This window comes from Anomaloglossus baeobatrachus, chromosome 6, assembly GCF_048569485.1.
Source record: "Anomaloglossus baeobatrachus isolate aAnoBae1 chromosome 6, aAnoBae1.hap1, whole genome shotgun sequence".
NCBI lineage: Eukaryota > Metazoa > Chordata > Amphibia > Anura > Aromobatidae > Anomaloglossus > Anomaloglossus baeobatrachus.
Genome location: NC_134358.1, coordinates 51,687,878 through 51,710,468, shown reverse-complemented (window position 1 = coordinate 51,710,468; position 22,591 = coordinate 51,687,878). Strand labels below are relative to the sequence as shown.

Below are 22,591 nucleotides of genomic sequence, written 5' to 3'. Positions count from 1 at the left end.
GTTTGAGGAGGCCTCAAAGGTGCTCCATAGGGTTTATGTCTGGAGATGCTTGTCCAGTCCAGAACCTTTGCACCTCCGTTTCTGTAGCGAGGCAGTTGTCATCTTGGAAGTGTTTGTCTTTATCATGTTGGAATATGAAGGGAGGGGGATCATACTCTGATTCAGTATGTCACAGTACATGTTGACATTCATGGTTTCCTAAATGAACTGTAGTTCCCCACAGCTGGCAGCAATCATGCAGCCCCAAACAATGACCCTCCACCAGCATGCCTGACTGTAGGCAGGACACACTTGTCTATGTCCTCCTCACCTAGTTGCCCCCACACATGCTGACACCACCTGAATTACATAAGTTTATGTTGGTCTCATCAGCACACAGGACATGGCTCCAATAATCCATGTCCTTAGTCTGCTTGTCTTCAGGCTTTCTTGTGCGTCAACTTTAGAAGAAGCTTCCTTCTGGGATGACAGCCATGCAGATGCAAGCGTGATCTGTGATGCAGTTTACGGCGTATGGTCTGAGCAGTGACAGGCGGACCCCCCACCCCTGTAACCTCTGCAGTGTATGGTCTGAGCACTAACAGGCAGATTTCCTACCCCTGTAACCTCAGCAGTGTATGGTCTGAGCAGTGACAGGCGGACCCCCCACCCCTGTAACCTCTGCAGTGTATGGTCTGAGCACTGACAGGCGGACCCCCCTCCCCTGTAACCTCTGCTGTGCATGGTCTAAGCACTGACAGGCGGACCCCCCACCCCTGTAACCTCTGCAGTGTATGATCTGAGCACTGACAGGCGGACCCCCACCCCTGTAACCTCTGCAGTGTATAGTCTGAGCACTGACAGGCGGACCCCCCACCCCTGTATCCTCTGCAGTGTATGGTCTGAGCCCTGACAGGCGGACCCCCACACCGCTGTAACCTCTGCAGTGTATGATCTGAGCACTGACAGGCGGACCCCCCACCCCTGTAACCCTCTGCAGTGTATGATTTGAGCACTGACAGGTGGACCCCCACCCCTGTAACCTCTGCTGTGCATGGTCTAAGCACTGACAGGCGGACCCCCCACCCCTGTAACCTCTGCAGTGTATGAACTGAGCACTGACAGGCGGACCCCCCACCCCTGTAACCTCTGCTGTGCATGGTCTAAGCACTGACAGGCAGACCCCCCACCCCTGTAACCTCTGCAGTGTATGGTCTGAGCACTGACAGGTGGACCCCCCACCCCTGTAACCTCTGCAGTGTATGGTCTGAGCAGTGACAGGCGGACCCCCCACCCCTGTAACCTCTGCAGTGTATGAACTGAGCACTGACAGGCGGACCCCCCACCCCTGTAACCTCTGCTGTGCATGGTCTAAGCACTGACAGGCAGACCCCCCACCCCTGTAACCTCTGCAGTGTATGGTCTGAGCACTGACAGGTGGACCCCCCACCCCTGTAACCTCTGCAGTGTATGGTCTGAGCAGTGACAGGCGGACCCCCCACCCCTGTAACCTCTGCAGCAATGCTGGCAGCACTCCTATGTCTATTCTGAAACTACCTCTGTATATGACGCTGAGCACCAGCACTCAACTTCTTTGGTCATCCATAGTGAGGCCTGTTCTGAGTGGATTCTGTCTTGTTATACCGCTGTATGGTCTTGGCCACCGTGCTGCAGCTCAGTGTCAGGGTGGTGACAATCTTCTTATAGCCTCGGCCATCTTTATGTAGAGCAACAAGTCTTATCTCAGATCCTTGGAGAATTCTTTGCCATGAGGAGCCATGTTGAGCTTCCAGTGACCAGTATGAGAGAATGTGTGAGAGATAAGACTAAATGTAACACCCCTGCTACCGATTCACACCTCAGGCCTTGTAACACTAATGAGTCACATGACACCGGGGAGGGAAAATGGCTACTTGGGCACAATTTGGCCATTATCACTTAGGGGTGTACTCACTTTTGTTGCCAGTGGTTTAGACATTAATGGTTGTATTATTTAGATGACACCAAATTTACCCTGTTATACAAGCTGCACACTGACACTGCATATTGTATCACAGGGTCAGATCCTCAGTATAGTCCCATGGAAAGATATAATAGAATTACATAAATGTGAGGGGTGTACTCACTTTTCTGATATACTGTCAGGGAAATGGCTTTTCTATGGAGCTCGGCCTGTGCACACTCGTTCTATGGGGACTCTATTGCTGCACTGTTACCCCAATGTCAGTGCCAGGCAGAATACACTTGTTAATAACCCAGGAGAATCCAGTGCGGGCGGTTTTCCCACAGTAATGATGGCGGCGGGTGAGAGTCACATGATCAGGGAAGATCTCGCGGGAAGTGCCGGTGCTGGAAGCGGAAGTACAGCCGGTTGTGGCTCAGCGCTGGGAGCGGGAGACGATCTGCTGCCGCTGGAGACGGGGCGCTCGGTAACCATAGCAACAGCGGCGCCGCTCCTGACAGCGAGCCCCCGGCGGCCGCAGAGCCCGGGCACCCAGCCGGGGGGCCACCATGAACAGGAAGAAGGGAGACAAAGGCTTCGAGAGCCCCCGACCGTACAAACTATAAGTATCTGCACCTGCAACTTATGTCCTGTGTGTGCTGCTCCTCCTGGCAGCGGTACCTGTGTGTGTGTGTGTGTGTGTGTGCTGCTCCTCCTGGCACCGGTGCCTGTGTGTGCTGCTCCTCCTGGCACCGGTGCCTGTGTGTGCTGCTCCTCCTGGCAGCGGTACCTGTGTGTGTGTGTGTGTGTGCTGCTCCTCCTGGCAGCGGTACCTATGTGTGTGTACTGCTCCTCCTGGCAGCGGTACCTGTGTGTGTGTACGTGTACTGCTCCTCCTCGCAGCGGTACCTGTGTGTGTACTGCTCCTCCTGGCAGCGGTACCTGTGTGTGTGTACTGCTCCTCCTGGCAGCGGTACCTGTGTGTGTGTGTGTGTACTGCTCCTCCTGGCAGCGGTACCTGTGTGTGTGTGTGTACTGCTCCTCCTGGCAGCGGTACCTGTGTGTGTGTACGTGTACTGCTCCTCCTGGCAGCGGTACCTGTGTGTGTGTGTGTACGTGTACGTGTACTGCTCCTCCTGGCAGCGGTACCTGTGTGTGTACGTGTACTGCTCCTCCTGGCAGCGGTACCTGTGTGTGTGTGTGTACGTGTACGTGTACTGCTCCTCCTGGCAGCGGTACCTGTGTGTGTGTACGTGTACTGCTCCTCCTGGCAGCGGTACCTGTGTGTGTGTACGTGTACTGCTCCTCCTGGCAGCGGTACCTGTGTGTGTGTCTGTGTGTACTGCTCCTCCTGGCAGCGGTACCTGTGTGTGTGTGTGTGTGTGTGTGTGTGTGTACTGCTCCTCCTGGCAGCGGTACCTGTGTGTGTGTACGTGTACTGCTCCTCCTGGCAGCGGTACCTGTGTGTGTGTGTGTGTGTACGTGTACTGCTCCTCCTGGCAGCGGTACCTGTGTGTGTGTGTACGTGTACTGCTCCTCCTGGCAGCAGTACCTGTGTGTGTGCACGTGTACTGCTCCTCCTGGCAGCGGTACCTGTGTGTGTGTGTGTGTGTGTGTACTGCTCCTCCTGGCAGCGGTACCTGTGTGTGTGTGTGTGTGTGTACTGCTCCTCCTGGCAGCGGTACCTGTGTGTGTGTGTGCTGCTCCTCCTGGCAGCGGTACCTGTGTGTGTGTGTGCGCGTGTCCTGCTCCTCCTGGCAGCGGTACCTGTGTGTGCGTGTACTGCTCCTCCTGGCAGCGGTACCTGTGTGCGTCTAATGCTCCTCCTGGCACCGGTACATATGTGTGTGTACTGCTCCTCCTGGCAGCGGTACCTGTGTGCGTGTAATGCTCATCCTCGCAGCGGTACCTGTGTGTGTGTGTACTGCTCCACCTGGCAGCGGTAGCTGTGTGTGTGTGTGTGTGTACTGCTCCTCCTGGCAGCGGTACCTGTGTGCGTGTAATGCTCCTCCTGGCACCGGTACATATGTGTGTGTACTGCTCCTCCTGGCAGCGGTACCTGTGTGCGTGTAATGCTCCTCCTGGCAGCGGTACCTGTGTGTGTGTGTACTGCTCCTCCTGGCAGCGGTACCTGTGTGTGTGTGTACTGCTCCTCCTGGCAGCGGTACCTGTGTGTGTGTGTACTGCTCCTCCTGGCAGCGGTACCTGTGTGTGTGTGTACTGCTCCTCCTGGCAGCGGTACCTGTGTGTGTGTGTGTACTGCTCCTCCTGGCAGCGGTACCTGTGTGTGTGTGTGTACTGCTCCTCCTGGCAGCGGTACCTGTGTGTGTGTGTGTACTGCTCCTCCTGGCAGCGGTACCTGTGTGTGTGTGTACTGCTCCTCCTGGCAGCGGTACCTGTGTGTGTGTGTACTGCTCCTCCTGGCAGCGGTACCTGTGTGTGTGTGTACTGCTCCTCCTGGCAGCGGTACCTGTGTGCATGCTGCTCCTTCTGTTATATGTACACTGTATATAAGGCGTCTTTCACACGTCCGTGAAAATCACGCATGTTTTTCACGCACGTGTCAAAGGTGCGTATGGCCCTCCTTGTGCTGTGTATGGCACACGTGTGTTCTCCGTGTGCTATCTGTGATAACACATGGAGAGCAGGAACTTTCTGCTCACCTGTCCATGGTGTCGCTGTCCGTGGTGCTGATCTTCGGTCTCCGGTCCTGCAGACTCCCCGCTGCTGCTGCTGCTTCCGGTCCTCGGTCCTCGATGAGCATAATGAGCGGGGGTCGGCAGCAAGTGACAGCAGAGACAGGAGGGCTGGAGAAGGGGAGTATAGAAATTCAGTTTATTTCACAGACGTGTGTTTTCTCCTGTGCGTGTCACACGGATCACATCCGTGCGGTCCGTGTGACACCCGTAATGCCGGAGAAAAACGGACATGTCTACGCGTGGAGCACACGGTCCATGGCAAAACACGGACGTGAGCGCAGACCCATTGATTTTAATGGCTCTACTTGTGCCCGTGTCTCCGGCACGTGAGGAAGCGGACGAAACACGTATCGGAGACACGGACGTGTGACGGGGGCCTAAAATGTATCATTTCCTGGTAAAATACCAAGTTTGTGTCTTCTAAAAAAAAAATAATTCCAGAACCTTTCCCATCTTTTGATGTCGCCCATCTCTATATATCCATTGAGAAGCAAGCAAATAATTTGAGGGGGAAATAGAAATAAAACTAAATAATGTGGTTGCATAAGTATCAGCGCCCTCTCCTCTCACGATGGGGATGTGGGTGTGGTCAGAACCGGCCGATCACATTCAGGGTTCTCACATCTGCACTGATTCTCATCCAGGAAAGTGGGACGCGCAGAATCCGTTTGGTATTCCGTATGTCACGAGTGTGCGGTTAAATTCCATTGCACTCGTCGGCGTTATACGCGGATGGGAGCGAGGCTTACACTCACGTTACATAGCAGTTAGTGCAAAAAGCCATATCTTTCAAAGAGAAACATCCAAGCCTGGCTATGTTTGGCCAAAACCTCCAAAAGTCTGCCAAAAAGCAAGTGGGGAAACGTGTTCTGGGCTGATGAGACCGAGGTTGAACTTTTTTAGGCAGAATTCTAAAAGTTTTGTTTGGCACAAAGCCAACACTATCACCATCCCCACAGTGAGGCATGGTGGAGGCCGCATTCTGCTTTGGGGCTGTTCTGAAATGATTTTTCTTGGTATGATTCACTTTAACTTGGATGTGTAGACTTTTTCTGCTCCTTTTGTCACGTATATAACACTTCTCTTTGTGTTTTCCTTACACGACGCACCAGGTCGTCTGCATCAGCAACATCAACTTTCAGCGGAAGTCTGTGATTGTGAGTATAAGACCCGGCACGTTTCGAACATTAGTCGGTACGGACGTTTTTGTTTCACTGTTCTATCATTTTGCATGACTGACAGTCCGGAATATCTGATAATCCGGCATTTTTCAGAATTTTGTATTTGCCATTGATGAGCAGGAACGTTTTGGGTCTCCCACTGAAGTTGTATATACATTGTCACGGATCCTCTGCTCTAGTCGGTCACATGGGATGTCACCACAGCTGCCCCCTCAGAAGCGGAGGCTCTGATTGGCCACATTACTCTTCAGCGGCCACTGCTGGACAATCGTGGCATTACACCCCTTCCATTCACCGTGTGATACATGAATATTCATGTATTCGCTCCTCTGTTTAGGGATACGTGGAGCTGACCATCTTCCCCACCGTCACCAATCTCAACAGGATCAAGCTGAACAGCAAACAATGCAGAATCTACCGGGTGAAGGTGAACGACCTGGAGGCAGCGTTCATATACAATGACCCCACGCTGGAGGTCTGCCATAACGAGTCCAAGCAGTGAGTATTGCAGGGGGGGAGGGCGGAGAGGGTCCTGCCGATGGAGAGGGGACATCCTGGGGATTTATTATCTGCTCCTGATGAGCTGGTGTCAGACGGCTCATCCTCCTATCTGTCTGCACCCCTGTTCCCTACATGTGTGTACACAGGCTGCAGGTCCTGCATCCACACAACACAGATCCCGGATGCCCTTCTGTGTATATATATATGTATGTGTGTATATATATGTATATGTATATATATATATATATATATATATATATATATATATATATATATATATATATATATATATATAATATAATGTGTATATAATATAATGTGTATGTATGTGTGTGTGTATATATATATAATTAATAATATGTGTGTGTGTGTATATATACACATATTTTTTTTGTTATCCGTTAGGGATATAATCCAGTATACCACTTCTAGTTTGCAACCTATTAACGGGGATTCCCAGGATGAAGATTATTATGTGGTTTTCCTTAGCTTGTGCCATCAGTATCAGATCTGTGGTGGTTAATGATGAGTGGGCACTGCCATGCTCTGTACTCGGACGGGCGCGTCTCAAGTACCCAAGTATAATGTAAGTCAATGAGAAGATCTTCTGGAAAAATGATAGAGTCCCCTTTGACTTCCATTATACTCTGGTACTTGAGACGCGTATGTCTGAGCATCCGACTGCTTATTTAGACTACCAAGCACCTGAGCACCCGAGCATGGTAGTGCCCGCTCATCACTAGTTACGTGTACTGAGCACCCGAGCATGGTAGTGCTCGCTCATCACTAGTTACCAGTACTGAGCACCCGAGCATGGTGGTGCTCGCTCATCACTAGTTACGAGTACTGAGCGCCCGAGCATGGTAGTGCCCGTTCATCACTAGTTACGAGTACTGAGCACCCGAGCATGGTAGTGCTCGCTCATCACTAGTTACGAGTACTGAGCACCCGAGCATGGTAGTGCTCACTCATCACTAGTTACGAGTACTGAGCACCTGAGCATGGTAGTGCCCACTCATCACTAGTTACATGTACTGAGCACCTGAGCATGGTAGTGCCCGCTCATCACTAGTTACCAGTACTGAGCACCCGAGCATGGTAGTGCTCGCTCATCACTAGTTACGAGTACTGAGCACCTGAGCATGTCAGTGCCCACTCATCACTAGTTACATGTACTGAGCACCTGAGCATGGTAGTGCCCGCTCATCACTAGTTACATGTACTGAGCACCCGAGCATGGTAGTGCCCGCTCATCACTAGTTACGAGTACTGAGCCCCTGAGCATGGTAGTGCTCACTCATCACTAGTTACGAGTACCGAGCCCCCGAGCATGATAGTGCCCGCTCATCACTAGTTACATGTACTGAGCACCCGAGCATGGTAGTGCCTGCTCATCACTAGTTACGAGTACAGAGCACCTGAGCATGGTAGTGCTCGCTCATCACTAGTTACATGTACTGAGCACCCGAGCATGGTAGTGCCCGCTCATCACTAGTTACCAGTACTGAGCACTCGAGCATGGTAGTGCCCGCTCATCACTAGTTACGAGTACAGAGCACCTGAGCATGGTAGTGCTCGCTCATCACTAGTTACATGTACTGAGCACCCGAGCATGGTAGTGCTCACTCAGTGGATGGTGATGGTAACAGGGATGAGCCCAAAAAGGGAGCTGCAGTTTGTTCTCTTCCTATTATATTATATCATTGTTTGTCTCACTGTCGGTTTTCCTTTTGTTTTTCCTTTGTTTTTTTTTTTACCTTTTTTTAGGCGCAACCTTAACTACTTCTCCAATGCGTACGCAGCGGCCGTCAGCGCCGTCGACCCAGACGCGGGAAATGGCGAACTCTGCATCAAAGTCCCGTCTGAACTGTGGAAACATGTGGACGGTAATATTGATGCACAAATAAAACCACTTTTTTTTCAGCTCTGATCTGCCAGTCATGCAAAATTTTGTGCAAAAGCCATATGCAAATCAGGACTGACGTGTACTGGAAGCGTGTGAGAGCATTTGGAAGACACACGCCCCTCCCCCGCCTCCAGGGCTTCCAACCTGATCCCTTATGTGAATATGGCTTCTTCCCTTGACTTCTTATGAGCGGCACATCGTAACTAACAATAGGTTCCCTTTAAACAAAATCGTTTTTGTTTTTTTTTTAAATATTGTGGAACAATTCCCTATACCGCTGTTCCTCTACTTTTGTATAGTACAGGGGTGGGGAACCTTTTTTCTGTTGGGGGCCATTTGGAAATTTCTACCAACCTTCGGGGGCCGCACAAAATTATCAATGTTTAAATGACCCTGCTATATTGGGTGAAACAATTAATTAACTGGGGGCATGGGGCTGGGGGCACAGGCACCACACGCGGGGCTGGGGGCACAGGCACCACACGCGGGGCTGGGGGCACAGGCACCACACGCGGGGCTGGGGGCACAGGCACCACACGCGGGGCTGGGGGCACAGGCACCACACGCGGGGCTGGGGGCACAGGCACCACACGCGGGGCTGGGGGCACAGGCACCACACGCGGGGCTGGGGGCACAGGCACCACACGCGGGGCTGGGGGCACAGGCACCACACGCGGGGCTGGGGGCGGGGTGCACACAGGACATTTGGGGGGCACACTGTGCTGAGAGTTTCATGCAACTCTGGGGGAGAGGGTTTACAGAACTGGGGTTTAGGCACAAAGCATTGGGCAGGGCACATAGCAGCAGAGGGTCGGCGCTGGACTCACAGCAGCATCGCACTCACATCACCGGAGTGCAGGAGCCGGACACACTGCATCAGAAGGAGAAGGCGGGCACTGATCTCCGGAGGGCAGGGGGCGTGCACAGAACGCTGGAAGCTGTGAGGCTGCTGTGGACCCGCCCACAAAGTAAGCACTGGCCGACGGGAGAACACATTGCAGCACAAACAGCAATGTGTGGATTTAAAGGGCCGGCGGGAGCAAGACCGCGGTGACAGCACGAGCACTGCCTCCCCCGGGAATCTGCCCGGGGGCCACATAAAAGGTCATGGTGGGCCGCATGCGGCCCGCGGGCCGGAGGTTCCCCACCCCTGGTATAGTACAATGTGCCTATAAGTTTCCTTTTACATTTTTTTTTTTGTGATGCTTGGGCCAAGTGTCTGCTTTTATTCACTGAACCACACAAAGGCTTTAAAGGGTATATCTGGGACTTTATAAAAAATGTGCCTAAGCACTAACAGGTAGGTAGTTGCCACCTACCTGCTTGTTGTACCTGGTGTTGTCCACCGCCGGCACAGACTGCTCCTGCTGGCGATACAATGGCTTTGGCAACAGAGCAAAGGCTTCTCATCCGCTCTGCTCCGTATCGGGTGGGACCGCTGAAGACATGCTGATTGACAGCCGCTCCCCGCTGCCTAACTGGAGGAGCTGGCTGTCAGTCAGCGTGACGTCGGCTGTCCTGATCTGTCTACAGAGCAAAGTGGATGAGAAGCCGCTGAATTGCTGGCAGGAGCCGTCTGCGACCGTTCTGTGCCGACGAAGAGCGGCGCTAGACACAACAGGCAGGTAGGTGACTTTCTTATAAAGTTCTGGATATACCTTTTAAATGTTTCCTCCATCGCTTTAAGGCCCGTTACACGCAATGACATATCTAACGATATGTCGTCGGGGTCACGGAATTCGTGACGCACATCCGGCCTCGTTAGCGACGTCGTTGCGTGTAACAGCTCTGAGCGACTGTTAATCAAAAATACTCACCTCATCATCGTTGATTGTTGACGCGTCGTTCATTTTCAAAATCTCGGTCGTTGTGGACGCAGGTTGTTGGTCGTTCCTGAGGCAGCACACATCGCTACGTGTGACACCCCGGGAACGACCAACAACAGCTTACCTGTGGCCGCCGGCAACAAGGTGGGCGTGTCGATAATGCGGCTGGTCTCCGCCCCTGCGCTTTTATTGGTCGGCCGCTGTGTGACGGCGCACGAACCTCCCCCTTAACAAAGAGGTTGTTCGCCGCCCACCGAAACGTCGCTAGGAAGGTAAGTATGTGTGATGGGTGTTGGTGATATTGTGCACCACGGGCATTGATTTGTGACGCACAAACGACGGGGGCGGGTGCGCTCGCTAGCGATATCGCTGCGTGTTAAGCGCCCTTTATACACCGCGTTAAAATAGCGCTGTCTATGCAGTCATCAGATGCATTGTCGGCGATTTCTCTCCATACTCAGTGGTCATAGTCGCTATGTACAGGGAGGGAGAAGGAGCCAGTTGGTCATAAGACACTGTTAGCTCTGCTATGCAGTCAGGAGGAAGCATTTCCCATCAGTTGGGGCTAATACACGAGCCACTGTAAGGTAGGAAGATGAAAAAAAACAATTTAAAGGGGACCTGTCAGGTCAAAAAAGTGTTATAACCTACAAGCAGGAGCCTGTGTGAGCTATTAACCCCTTCCTACCCATCCCTGTGTTGTTATATTGTGTAATATGAAACTAATAAAATACGTTTTATTACTTTTCATATGCCCTATGTAAATGACAGGGGCTCTAGCCCCATGGGCGTCTCATCGCCCTGTGGGCGTCTACATGCTTTCCATGGTATCACAACCCTGTGGGTGTGATACCATGAATTTACATCAGCGACGTGACCGTCGCTATTTCAGAATCTCGTGCACGCGCTCACCATTCTCGCCGCCTCATTCTGGTGTTTGTTTCTCGGCTTCTGACTTGCACTGCGCACTATGGTAATACACTATTAAAGAAACACTCAAAACTGAAGCCTAGGAATGCAGGTAAAATGCCCGGTAAATCAAGGGATCCCAAAATACAAAGATGCTGTTGGCACAAATGTGCCCTGTAACTTTGTGGAATATATAGCAAAATGTGAGGGATCAAAAGAGTATACCCGGGATCAAAGCTACATTAACAGGCATGAGTGTATCATAAAGTGCATAGTGCAAGGAGCATTACCAGAGTCTGGTGGTGAGGAGAGCCCGACGTACGTTTCGCGAGTTGCAGACCGCTTCATCATGGGGGAACGTAGAGAGTGGTGTACCCGGGTATACTCTTTTAATCCCTCACATTTTGCTATATATTCCACAAAGTTACAGTTTTGGGATCCCTTGATTTACTGGGCATTTTACCTGCATTGCTAGGCTTCATTTTTGAAAGTTTCTTTAATAGGGTATTGCCATAGTCCTGTACCCGATTTTATTCTACCATGTCCTCTGCTTTCCTTCTTCATGAACACCTTTGTTCTTAACTGTGTATAAATTGTTGCACTGTGCACTTTAAGATTTTTCCAAATAAATATTGATTATATTCCAGCATTTGTGCTCAGGTCTTCTGTGTTTGTGCTTTACCAACTATTGTAAGTACGTAACAGAACGCTCTATGATTCTTTCTTCTTAATTTTGTAGAATTAAAAGTGCTGAAGGTTTACATTGAGTTCTCGCTGGACCAGCCCAAAGGAGGCCTTCATTTTGTCGTTCCCAATGTCGAAGGCAGCATGGCGGAGAGAGGGGCTCACGTCTTCAGCTACGGATACCAGAATTCAACCAGGTAATTTACTCCAAACCTTCAGATGCCACCTCCAAACCGAAATTTCAGCTCCTAATTTATTCATTAATCATAAACAATCTGAGTCCTGGGGTCCATGGATGTCAATGTACACAAGAGTGGTGCAGTGTGCAGACGGTGTGGTGCTGTGTCCTGGAGACAGATAAAAGCTCTGGATATGAGCAGCTTTGGGAATTTATCTAACTTGACCATAAACTGGACTAAATCGTCTCTCCTCACTGGTCAACAAACAAATAAGAAGTCTACCCAAAATGGAACCTTCTATTAAATCCTACGAGACGCGGCTTAACCTCTTCACCCACGGGCGATTTTTTTATTTTTTTTTGGTTTTGTTTTTTGCTCCCCTTCTTCCGAGAGGCGTAACTTTTTTATTTTTTTTATTTTTCCGTCAATCTTGCCATATAATGGCTTGTTTTTTGCGGGACGAGTTGTACTGTTAAATGAATCCATAAGTTTTACCATGTAGTGTACTGGAAAACAACAAAAAAATTTAAAGTGTGGGGAAAAACTGCAAAAAAAAAGTGCGATCGCACAATAGTTTCTTTTTCGCTCCTAATTGGGAGACCCAGACAGTGGGTGTATAGCTACTGCCTCTGGAGGCCGCACAAAGAACTACACTTAAAAGTGTAAGGCCCCTCCCCTTCTGGCTATACACCCTCCCGTAGGAGTACAGATTCCTCAGTTTTAGCTTTGTGCGCAAGGAGGTCAGACACGCACGCATAGCTCCATTGTTTTTAGTCAGCAGCAGCTGCTGACTATGTCGGATGGAAGAAAAGAGGACACATATAGTGTCCCCAGCATGCTCCCTTCTCACCCCACTTATGTCGGAGGTGTTTGTAAGGTTGAGGTACCCATTGCGGGTACGGCGGCAGGAGCCCACATGCTGATTCCTTCCCCATCCCTTTTTACAGGGCTCTGGGTGAAGTGGGATTTACCGGTCTCCAGGCACAGAGACCGTGCTCCATCTACAGCCCCTGGAGAAGATGCTGGATGGAGCGGAGTACATCAGGGACATGGCCCTGCATCCTCAAGGTACTCTGTGTCCCCGTGTATCTGGCGCTCACACCGCAGCATGCTGGGTGTTGTAGTGCGCCGGGGGACATCAGCGCTGCGGCGCCTGTGCCATGGCCTCATTCAGCTTTGCTGAAGCAGGCACATTTATGGGAATAGGACGCGCCGGCCGCTGGGACTGCGGCGCGGCTGGCACTTGTAGTGCGCCGGGGACTTCAGCGCGGCCTGCGCTTTTACGGCGGCCGCGCTGATAACTACAGTCCCCGGCTTTTGCGGCCTGCTTCCTTTCGTTCCCGCCCCCAGACCTGCCAGTCAGGAGAGGGGCGGGACGCTGCCCACGTCTAGAACTCGGGCGCCGGCCGCTCGAACAGCGGCGCGGCTGGCACTTGCGGTGCGCCGGGGACTTCAGCGCGGCCCGCGCTTTTACGGCGGCCGCGCTGATAACTCGAGTCCCCGGCTTTTGCGGCCTGCTTTCGTTCGTTCCCGCCCACAGACCTGCCAGTCAGGAGAGGGGCGGGACGCTGGCCAGTGCATCAGCGCTGAGGGCTGGAGTCGTTTTTACATACTCCAGCCCTCACAGTCAGCACAGAGGGGACACTGTTCCCGCACTTTTGTTTGGGAACTCCCACGGACCGCCCCTCTCCACAGAAGCCGGCAGCCATTCTTGCTGACACGCTGAGCTGCAGAGGGGAGCCGGGGAGACCCAGACAAGGCAGTTCTGCAGCCTCTTACCCGCTGTTCAGCGGGCGGTAAGCAGCCCTCAGGGCTCACCCCCTCTTGTGCTCGTAGTATTCTTAGTATTTTGTTTCTACAAATACTTTGTACTGCATAGCGCTGGTCGCCCTTTGGCTATAGACTCTCTCACATGCAGAGAGCCAGCAGCATGTCGCCCGTAAAACGCAAGGGTGCCAAGGCACAGACATTGTATGCTTCCTGCACCGCATGTGGGACTTTTCTACCGGCAGGCTCCACGGACCCCCATTGTGTGCAGTGCTCGGCCCCTGCGGCGCTTGCACAGTCGGGACCTCTGCTGGACGTGTCCCAGGGTGTACCACCTGTGAATGCTGTCCAGGTGACAGGAACTGAGTTTGCAGCTTTTGCTGACAGAATGTCTCTCACTATGTCACAAATTCTTGACACATTGCGAGCTAGGCCTGTACTTCAGACCACGGACACTGTGCATGTATTGCCCCCTGGTCCCCCTCAGCTCCTAGCTCCGGGACGGGCATCTACACCTCAGGGTGAAGACTCTGACTCGGACGATGGCCCCGGGCAGCCTAAGCGGGCTCGTTATGACGGGCCCTCACATTCATCTCAATGGTCTGGATCCCAGCGGGATGAATCTATGGGTGATGAGGCGGACTTAACTGATCAGGATTCTGATCCAGGGACCGCTCTCAATCTAGATACACCAGATGGTGACGCAATAGTTAATGATCTTATATTTAACATCAATAAGATGTTGAATATTTCCCCACCAGCTCCTCCTGTAGAGGAGTCAGCTTCGCAGCACGAGAGAATCCATTTCAGATACCCTAAGCGTACATTAAGCACTTTTCTGGACCACGCTGACTTCAGAGACGCAATCCAGAAACCCCACGCTTATCCTGAAAGGCGTTTTCCTAAACGACTTAAAGATACACGCTACCCTTTTCCCTCTGAAGTGGTCAAGGGTTGGACCCAGTGTCCAAAAGTGGATCCTCCAATTTCCAGGCTTGCAGCCAGATCCTTGGTTGCTGTTGAAGATGGAGCGGCACTTAAAGATGCCACTGACAGGCAGATGGAGCTCTGGCTGAAATCCATCTATGAAGCGATTGGAGCGTCATTAGCGCCTTCTTTTGCGGCCGTATGGGCACTCCAAGCTATCACGGCCGGGCTTGCGCGAGTCGACTCAGTCACACGTGCATTTGCCCCGCAGGTAGCACCATTGACCTCGCAAATGGCGGCATTCGCGTCGTACGCGATTAATGCTGTTCTTGACGCTACAAGCCGCACGGCAGTGGCGTCAGCCAACTCAGTTGTTTTGCGTAGGGCTCTGTGGTTGAGACATTGGAAAGCAGATTCTCATTCCAAGAAGTGCTTAACCAATTTGCCTTTTTCTCGTGACCGATTGTTTGGAGAGCGTTTGGATGAAATCATCAAACACTCCAAGGGTAAGGACTCTTCCTTACCGCAACACAGACAAAACAAACCCCAACAGAGGAGGGGTCAGTCTGGTTATCGGTCCTTTCGAGGACAGGGCAGGTCCCAATTCGCCTCGTCAAAAAAGACTCAAAAGGACCAGAGACGTTCAAATTCTTGGAGGTCTCAGTCACGCCCAAAAAGACCAGCCGGAGGAACCGTTGCCAAAACGACGTCCTCCTGACTTGCGGTCTCCGATGCCCACACCCGCGGTCGGTGGGAGGCTGTCCCACTTTGGCGACATTTGGCTAGCAAATGTCAAAGACCGTTGGGTGAGAGATATTCTATCTCACGGGTACAGGATAGAGTTCAGTTCTCGTCCGCCAACTCGTTTCTTCAGAACTTCTCCACCACCAGACCGAGCCGATGCTCTGTTGCAGGCGGTGGCCGCTCTAAAGGCGGAAGGAGTGGTGACCTCCGTCCCTCTTCAGGAACAGGGTCACGGTTTTTACTCCAATCTGTTTGTGGTCCCAAAAAAGGACGGATCGTATCGTCCCGTCCTGGATCTGAAGTTGCTCAACAGACACGTAAAAGTCAGGAGGTTCCGGATGGAATCCCTACGCTCCGTCATAGCCTCAATGTCTCAGGGAGATTTTCTAGCATCAATAGACATCAAAGATGCGTATCTCCACGTGCCGATTGCACCAGAGCATCAGCGTTTCCTACGTTTCGTCATACACGACGAGCACCTACAGTTCGTAGCGTTACCCTTCGGTCTGGCAACAGCCCCCCGGGTCTTCACCAAAGTCATGGCAGCAGTAGTAGCTGTTCTGCACTCGCAGGGTCACTCGGTCATCCCGTACCTAGACGACCTGCTTATAAAGGCATCCTCTCAAGAAGCATGCCAACACAGTCTGAAGGTGGCGCTAGACACTCTCCAGACTTTCGGGTGGATTATCAACTTTCCAAAGTCTCATCTAACCCCGACCCAATCTCTGACTTATCTTGGCATGGAGTTTCATACTCTATCAGCGATAGTGAGGCTTCCACTGGACAAGCAGTGCTCGCTACGGACTGGAGTGCAATCTCTCCTTCAGAGCCAGTCGCACTCACTGAGGCGCCTCATGCATTTCCTAGGAAAGATGGTAGCAGCAATGGAGGCAGTCCCGTTCGCGCAGTTTCATCTGCGCCCTCTCCAATGGGACATTCTGCGCCAATGGGATGGGAAATCGACGTCCCTCGACAGGACTGTCTCCCTCTCTCAGACTGCCAAGGACTCTCTACGTTGGTGGCTTCTCCCCAACTCATTGTCACAGGGAAAGTCGTTCCTTCCCCCGTCCTGGGCAGTGGTCACGACAGATGCGAGCCTATCAGGGTGGGGAGCAGTGTTTCTCCACCACAGGGCTCAGGGGACGTGGACTCAGGAAGAGTCCACCTTGCAGATCAATGTTCTGGAAATCAGAGCAATCTATCTTGCCCTGCGAGCCTTCCAACAATGGCTGGAAGGCAAGCAGATTCGGATTCAGTCGGACAATTCCACGGCGGTGGCGTACATCAACCACCAAGGGGGAACACGCAGTCGCCAAGCTTTTCAAGAAGTCCAGCGGATTTTGACGTGGGTGGAAAGCAGAGCGTCCACCATATCTGCAGTTCACATCCCAGGCGTGGAAAACTGGGAAGCAGACTTTCTCAGTCGCCAGGGCATGGACGCAGGAGAATGGTCCCTTCACCCGGACGTGTTTCAACAGATCTGTTGCCGCTGGGGGTCGCCGGACGTCGATCTGATGGCGTCACGGCACAACAACAAGGTCCCAGTTTTCATGGCACGGTCTCACGATCACCGAGCGCTGGCGGCAGACGCCTTGGTTCAGGATTGGTCGCAATTCCGACTCCCCTATGTGTTCCCACCTCTAGCATTGTTACCCAGAGTTCTCCGGAAAATCAAGTCCGACTGCCAGCGAGCCATACTCGTCGCTCCAAATTGGCCAAGAAGGTCGTGGTACCCGGATCTGTGGCATCTCACGGTAGGCCAACCGTGGGCACTACCAGACCGTCCAGATCTGCTGTCTCAAGGGCCGTTTTTCCATCTGAATTCTGCGGCCCTGAACCTGACTGTGTGGCCATTGAGTCCTGGATCCTAGCGGCCTCAGGTTTATCTCAGGGAGTTGTTGCCACAATGAGACAGGCTAGAAAACCATCCTCAGCTAAGATCTATCACAGGACGTGGAAGATATTCTTAGCGTGGTGCTTGGCTCAAGGGTTTTCTCCCTGGCCATTTGCATTGCCAATTTTTCTTTCCTTCCTGCAGTCTGGGTTGGAAAAAGGTTTGTCCCTTAGCTCGCTTAAGGGTCAAGTCTCCGCGTTATCCGTATTCTTTCAGAAGCGCTTGGCACAGCTTTCTAAAGTACGCACGTTTCTCCAAGGAGTTTGTCATATCGTTCCTCCTTACAGACGGCCATTGGAACCCTGGGATCTGAACAAGGTTCTCCTTGCTCTTCAAAAGCCGCCTTTCGAGCCTTTGAAAGAGGTTCCCCTTTCTCGGCTTTCACAAAAGGTAGTTTTTCTTGTAGCGGTCACGTCTCTTCGAAGAGTGTCCGAGCTGGCGGCGTTATCTTGCAAATCTCCCTTCCTGGTATTTCACCAAGACAAGGTAGTACTGCGTCCAATTCCAGAGTTTTCTCCCAAGGTGGTTTCTTCCTTTCATCTCAATCAGGATATCACTTTGCCATCTTTGTGTCCGCATCCAGTTCACCAATTTGAAAAGGGTTTACATCTGTTGGACCTGGTGAGAGCACTCAGGATTTACATTTCTCGCACGGCGCCTCTACGCCGTTCGGATGCGCTCTTTGTCCTAGTCGCTGGTCAGCATAAGGGATCGCAAGCTTCCAAATCCACCCTGGCGCGGTGGATCAAGGAACCAATTCTTCACACATACCGTTCTGCTGGGCTTCAGATTCCATCTGGACTGAAGGCCCATTCTACCAGAGCCGTTGGTGCGTCCTGGGCGTTGAGGCATCAGGCTACGGCTCAGCAAGTGTGCCAGGCGGCTACCTGGTCGAGTCTGCACACGTTTACCAAACACTATCAAGTGCATACCTACGCTTCGGCAGACGCCAGCCTAGGTAGACAGGTCCTTCAGGCGGCGGTGGCCCACCTGTAGGAAGAGGCTGTATGACAGCCCGTTCATGTGGTATCTTTTTACCCACCCAGGGACTGCTTTTGGACGTCCCACTGTCTGGGTCTCCCAATTAGGAGCGAAAAAGAAGAAGGGAATTTTGTTTACTTACCGTAAATTCCTTTTCTTCTAGCTCCAATTGGGAGACCCAGCACCCGCCCTATCTGTTTTTAGGGTTTCGTTTTTTCGGGTGCACATGTTGTTCACGTTGTTTCTTAAGTTCTCCGATCTAGTTATCGGATTGAATTTGTTTTTGAAACTGTTATTGGCTTTCCTCCTTCTTGCTTTGGTACTAAAACTGAGGAATCTGTACTCCTACGGGAGGGTGTATAGCCAGAAGGGGAGGGGCCTTACACTTTTAAGTGTAGTTCTTTGTGCGGCCTCCAGAGGCAGTAGCTATACACCCACTGTCTGGGTCTCCCAATTGGAGCTAGAAGAAAAGGAATTTACGGTAAGTAAACAAAATTCCCTTCTTTTGGGCTATTTTATTCAGTGTTTACTATATGGTAATGTTGTGTCGGTGTGATTTCTCATGTTGGTGCAAGTTCGTAGACACCAAATATGAACAGGTTTACTCTTTTATCTAAGGGGTTAAAAAAATTCACAAGCTTATCCAAAAAAGTGGCGCACTTTATGCGCCATTTCTTTGTCGCTCCATTGGGAGACCCAGACAATTGGGTGTATAGCTATTGCCTCTGGAGGCCACACAAAGTATTACACTTAAAAGTGTAAGGCCCCTCCCCTTCTGGCTATACACCCCCAGTGGGATCACTGGCTCACCAGTTTTGTGCTTTGTGCGAAGGAGGCAACACATCCACGCATAGCTCCACTTTTTAGTCAGCAGCAGCTGCTGACTATGTCGGATGGAAGAAAAGAGGACACATATAGTGTCCCCAGCATGCTCCCTTCTCACCCCACTGTATGTCGGAGGTGTTTGTAAGGTTGAGGTACCCATTGCGGGTACGGCGGCAGGAGCCCACATGCTGATTCCTTCCCCATCCCTTTTTACAGGGCTCTGGGTGAAGTGGGATTTACCGGTCTCCAGGCACTGAGACCGTGCTCCATCTACAGCCCCTGGAGAAGATGCTGGATGGAGCGGAGTACATCAGGGACATGGCCCTGCTTCCTCAAGGTACTCTGTGTCCCCGTGCATTTGGCGCTCACACCGCAGCATGCTGGGTGTTGTAGTGCGCCGGGGGACATCAGCGCTGCGGCGCCTGTGCCATGGCCTCATTCAGCTTTGCTGAAGCAGGCTCACTTATGGGAATTGGTCGCGCCGGCCGCTGGGACTGCGGCGCGGCTGGCACTTGTAGTGCGCCGGGGACTTCAGCGCGGCCTGCGCTTTTACGGCGGCCGCGCTGATAACTAGAGTCCCCGGCTTTTGCGGCCTGCTTCCGTTCGTTCCCGCCCCCAGACCTGCCAGTCAGGAGAGGGGCGGGACGCTGGCCACTTCCAGGAATCGGTCGCGCCGGCCGCTGGCAGCGGCGCGGCTGGCACTTGTGGTGCGCCGGGGACTTCAGCGCGGCCCGCGCTTTTACGGCGGCCGCGCTGATAACTAGAGTCCCCGGCTTTTGCGGCCTACTTCCGTTCGTTCCCGCCCCCAGACCTGCCAGTCAGGAGAGGGGCGGGACGCTGGCCACTTCTATGAATCGGTCGCGCCGGCCGCTGGAACTGCGGCGCGGCTGGCACTTGTGGTGCGCCGGGGACTTCAGCGCGGCCCGCGCTTTTACGGCGGCCGCGCTGTTAACTCGAGTCCCCGGCTTCTGGGCCTAGCTCCCTTCGTTACCGCCCACAGCCCTGACAGTCAGGGTAGGGGCGTGACGCTGCATAGAGCAGAGCTGAGAGCTGGAGTATGTTTTGCATACTCCACCCCTCTCACTGTGTGCACTGTGAGTCCGGATTCCCGCACTTTCTCAGGCACGCCCACGGCTTCCTTCTCTACAAGGACACCGGCAGCCATTAGTGTCAGTTTCTGTACGATACAGAGACAAGTGTGGAAGACCCTGGCATTCTGATAGTCACACAATCGCTGTAACAGGCGTTAAGCAGCACCTGTGGTGCTAACCCCACTAGTGCAGAAGTGCACTTATAGATATGCTTGTACTATATACATTGCACTGTTTGGTCGCACGTTGTATATACCCTCCTGGATTATGCGGAGGAGTTATCAGCATATTCTCTGTGTAAAACAAAGGTGCAGAACCACATGTTTTTCTATACAGCTGGTACAGCATGTACGGCTATACGGCCGGCAGGTACATAGACTCCCATTGTATGCACTAATGGCCAGGGGATGAGGACGGTGTCTGCAGTATTTACTGACAGTTTTTCTGAGACTATGGCTATGATACTAGAAGCCTAGCAGTCCGGACATGTCTCTCACAATATGGGCACTGTTGAATCATTGATCCATGGCCCCCCTCAGTGTGAATAACTAACAGCTCCGGGAATGTCACACGCATCCCAGAGTCACGGCTCTGCACGGACGTCAGTCCCAGACAGCCTAAGTGGGCTCGCTATGAGCGGCCTCGGTTTCATCAGGGTCCTAACAGAAGGACTCGCTGTGTAATGAGGCGGAAGTAGCGGCTCAGGATTCTGATCCTGAGACCGCTCTCAATCTGGATACACCTGATTGTGACGCCATAGTAAATAATCTTATAGCGTCCATCTATAGAATGTGGGTTATTTCTCACAGCTCCTCCAGTGGAGGAGTCAGCTTCACGTATTTTTCTGGACCACTCTGCCTTCAGAGAGGCAGTCCAGGAACACCACGCTTATCCAGATATGCGCTTCTCCAAACGGCTTAGGATACACGTTATCCCTGTCCCCTGACTTGGTCAAGGACTGGACCCAATGTCCCGAGCGGCATCCTCCAATCTCCAGGCTTGTAGCTAGATCCATAGTTGCAGTGGGAGATGGAACTGCAAACTCAAAGATGCCACTGACAGACAGATGGATCTCTGGTCGAAAGCCATCTATGAGGCTGTCGGCGCACCGTTGGCTCCGGCATTCTCTCCCTTGGGGCACTCCAAGCTATTTCAGCTTGTCTTACACAGATTGACACGGTTACACGTACATCTGTGCCGCAGGTGGCATCCTTAACCTCTCAAATGTCTGCATTTGTTTCTTACGCGATTCAGGCTGTCCTGGACTCTGCGAACCGTGCGGCGGTAGCCTCCGCTACTCCGTGTTTTTAAGCAGAGCCTGGTCTGCTCGTTAAGTGAATGGAAGGCAGATTCTGCTTTCAAAAAAGGTTGCCTAACCAGTTGCCTTTTTCTGCTGACCGACTGTTTGGTGAGCGTTGGATGTAACCATCAAACAGTCCAGGGGTAAGGATTCATCCTTTCCTCAGCCCGGACACAACAAACCCCAACAGAGCAAGAGGCAGTCGGGGTTTTCGGCCTTTTCGAGGCTCGGGCAGGTCCCATTTTTCCTCGTCCAATGTGGACTCAAAAGGATCAGAGGAGCTAAGATTCTTAGCGGGCTCAGTCTCGCCCAAAAAAGCGACAGTCTGAAAACCCGCTTCCAAGGCGGCTTCCTCATGACTTGCGGCCTCGGTCGGTAGCAGGCTCTCCCGCCTTGGCGATATTTAGCTGCCATAGGTCAATGACCATTGAGTGTGAGACATTCTGTCTCACGGGTACAGGATAGAGCTCACTTCTCGTCCTCCAACTCGATTCTTCAGAATTTCTCCACCTCCCGGCCGGGCCGCTGCTCTTCTGCAAACAGGGTGCACTCTATAGGCAGAAAGAGTGATGACCCCCGTTCCTCTTCAGGAACAAGGTCACGGTTTTTACCCCAAATTCTTTGCGGTACCTATAACAACGGGCCGTTCCGTCCCGTTCTGGATCTAAAAATGCTCAGCAAGCTCGTGGACACCAGGCGGTTCCGGATGGAATCCTCCGCCATGTCATCGCCTCAAGGTCCCAAGGATATTTCCTAGCATCATTAGGCATCAAGGATGCTTATCCACACGTGCCGATTGATCCAGAGCACTAGCGTTTCTACGCTTCGTTATAGGAGACGAACACCCTCTGTTCGTAGCTCTACCTTCCGGCTAGCGACAGTCCAACTGGTCTTCGCCAAGGTCAGGGCAGCAGTAGTCACAGTCCTGCACTCTCAGGGTCACTCTGTGGTCCCGTATTTAGACGATCTACTTGTCAAGGCACTCTCTTAGGAAACATGCCAACACTGCCCGAACGTTGCGCTGGAGACTCTCTAGAGTTTTGGGTGGATCATCAACTTTTTAAAGTCAGATCCGACCCCGACCCTATCGATAACATATCTAGGCATAGAGTTTCTTACTCTCTCAGCGATAGTGAAGCTGCCGCTAGACAAACAGCATTCACTACGGGCTGCAAGCTCTTCTTTAAGAACCAGTCGCACACATTGAGACGCCTCATGCACTTCCTACGTAAGATGGTAGCAATGGAGGCAGTTCC

At 52.2% G+C, this 22,591-nt stretch overlaps 1 protein-coding gene across 1 annotated transcript in view; it reads left to right on the top strand.

Moving 5' to 3' along the window:
* The first annotated feature begins 2,325 nt into the window (after nucleotides 1-2,325).
* Nucleotides 2,326-22,591, top strand: part of TAF2 (TATA-box binding protein associated factor 2) — a 328,901-nt gene continuing 308,635 nt past the window's right edge. Inside the window, exons 1-5 of the mRNA XM_075316017.1 lie at nucleotides 2,326-2,543; nucleotides 5,723-5,777; nucleotides 6,139-6,299; nucleotides 8,070-8,188; nucleotides 11,683-11,824. Of these exons, the coding sequence (XP_075172132.1) occupies nucleotides 2,491-2,543; nucleotides 5,723-5,777; nucleotides 6,139-6,299; nucleotides 8,070-8,188; nucleotides 11,683-11,824 (530 nt within the window). The 5' untranslated portion in view covers nucleotides 2,326-2,490. The remainder of the gene's footprint in view (nucleotides 2,544-5,722; nucleotides 5,778-6,138; nucleotides 6,300-8,069; nucleotides 8,189-11,682; nucleotides 11,825-22,591) is intronic.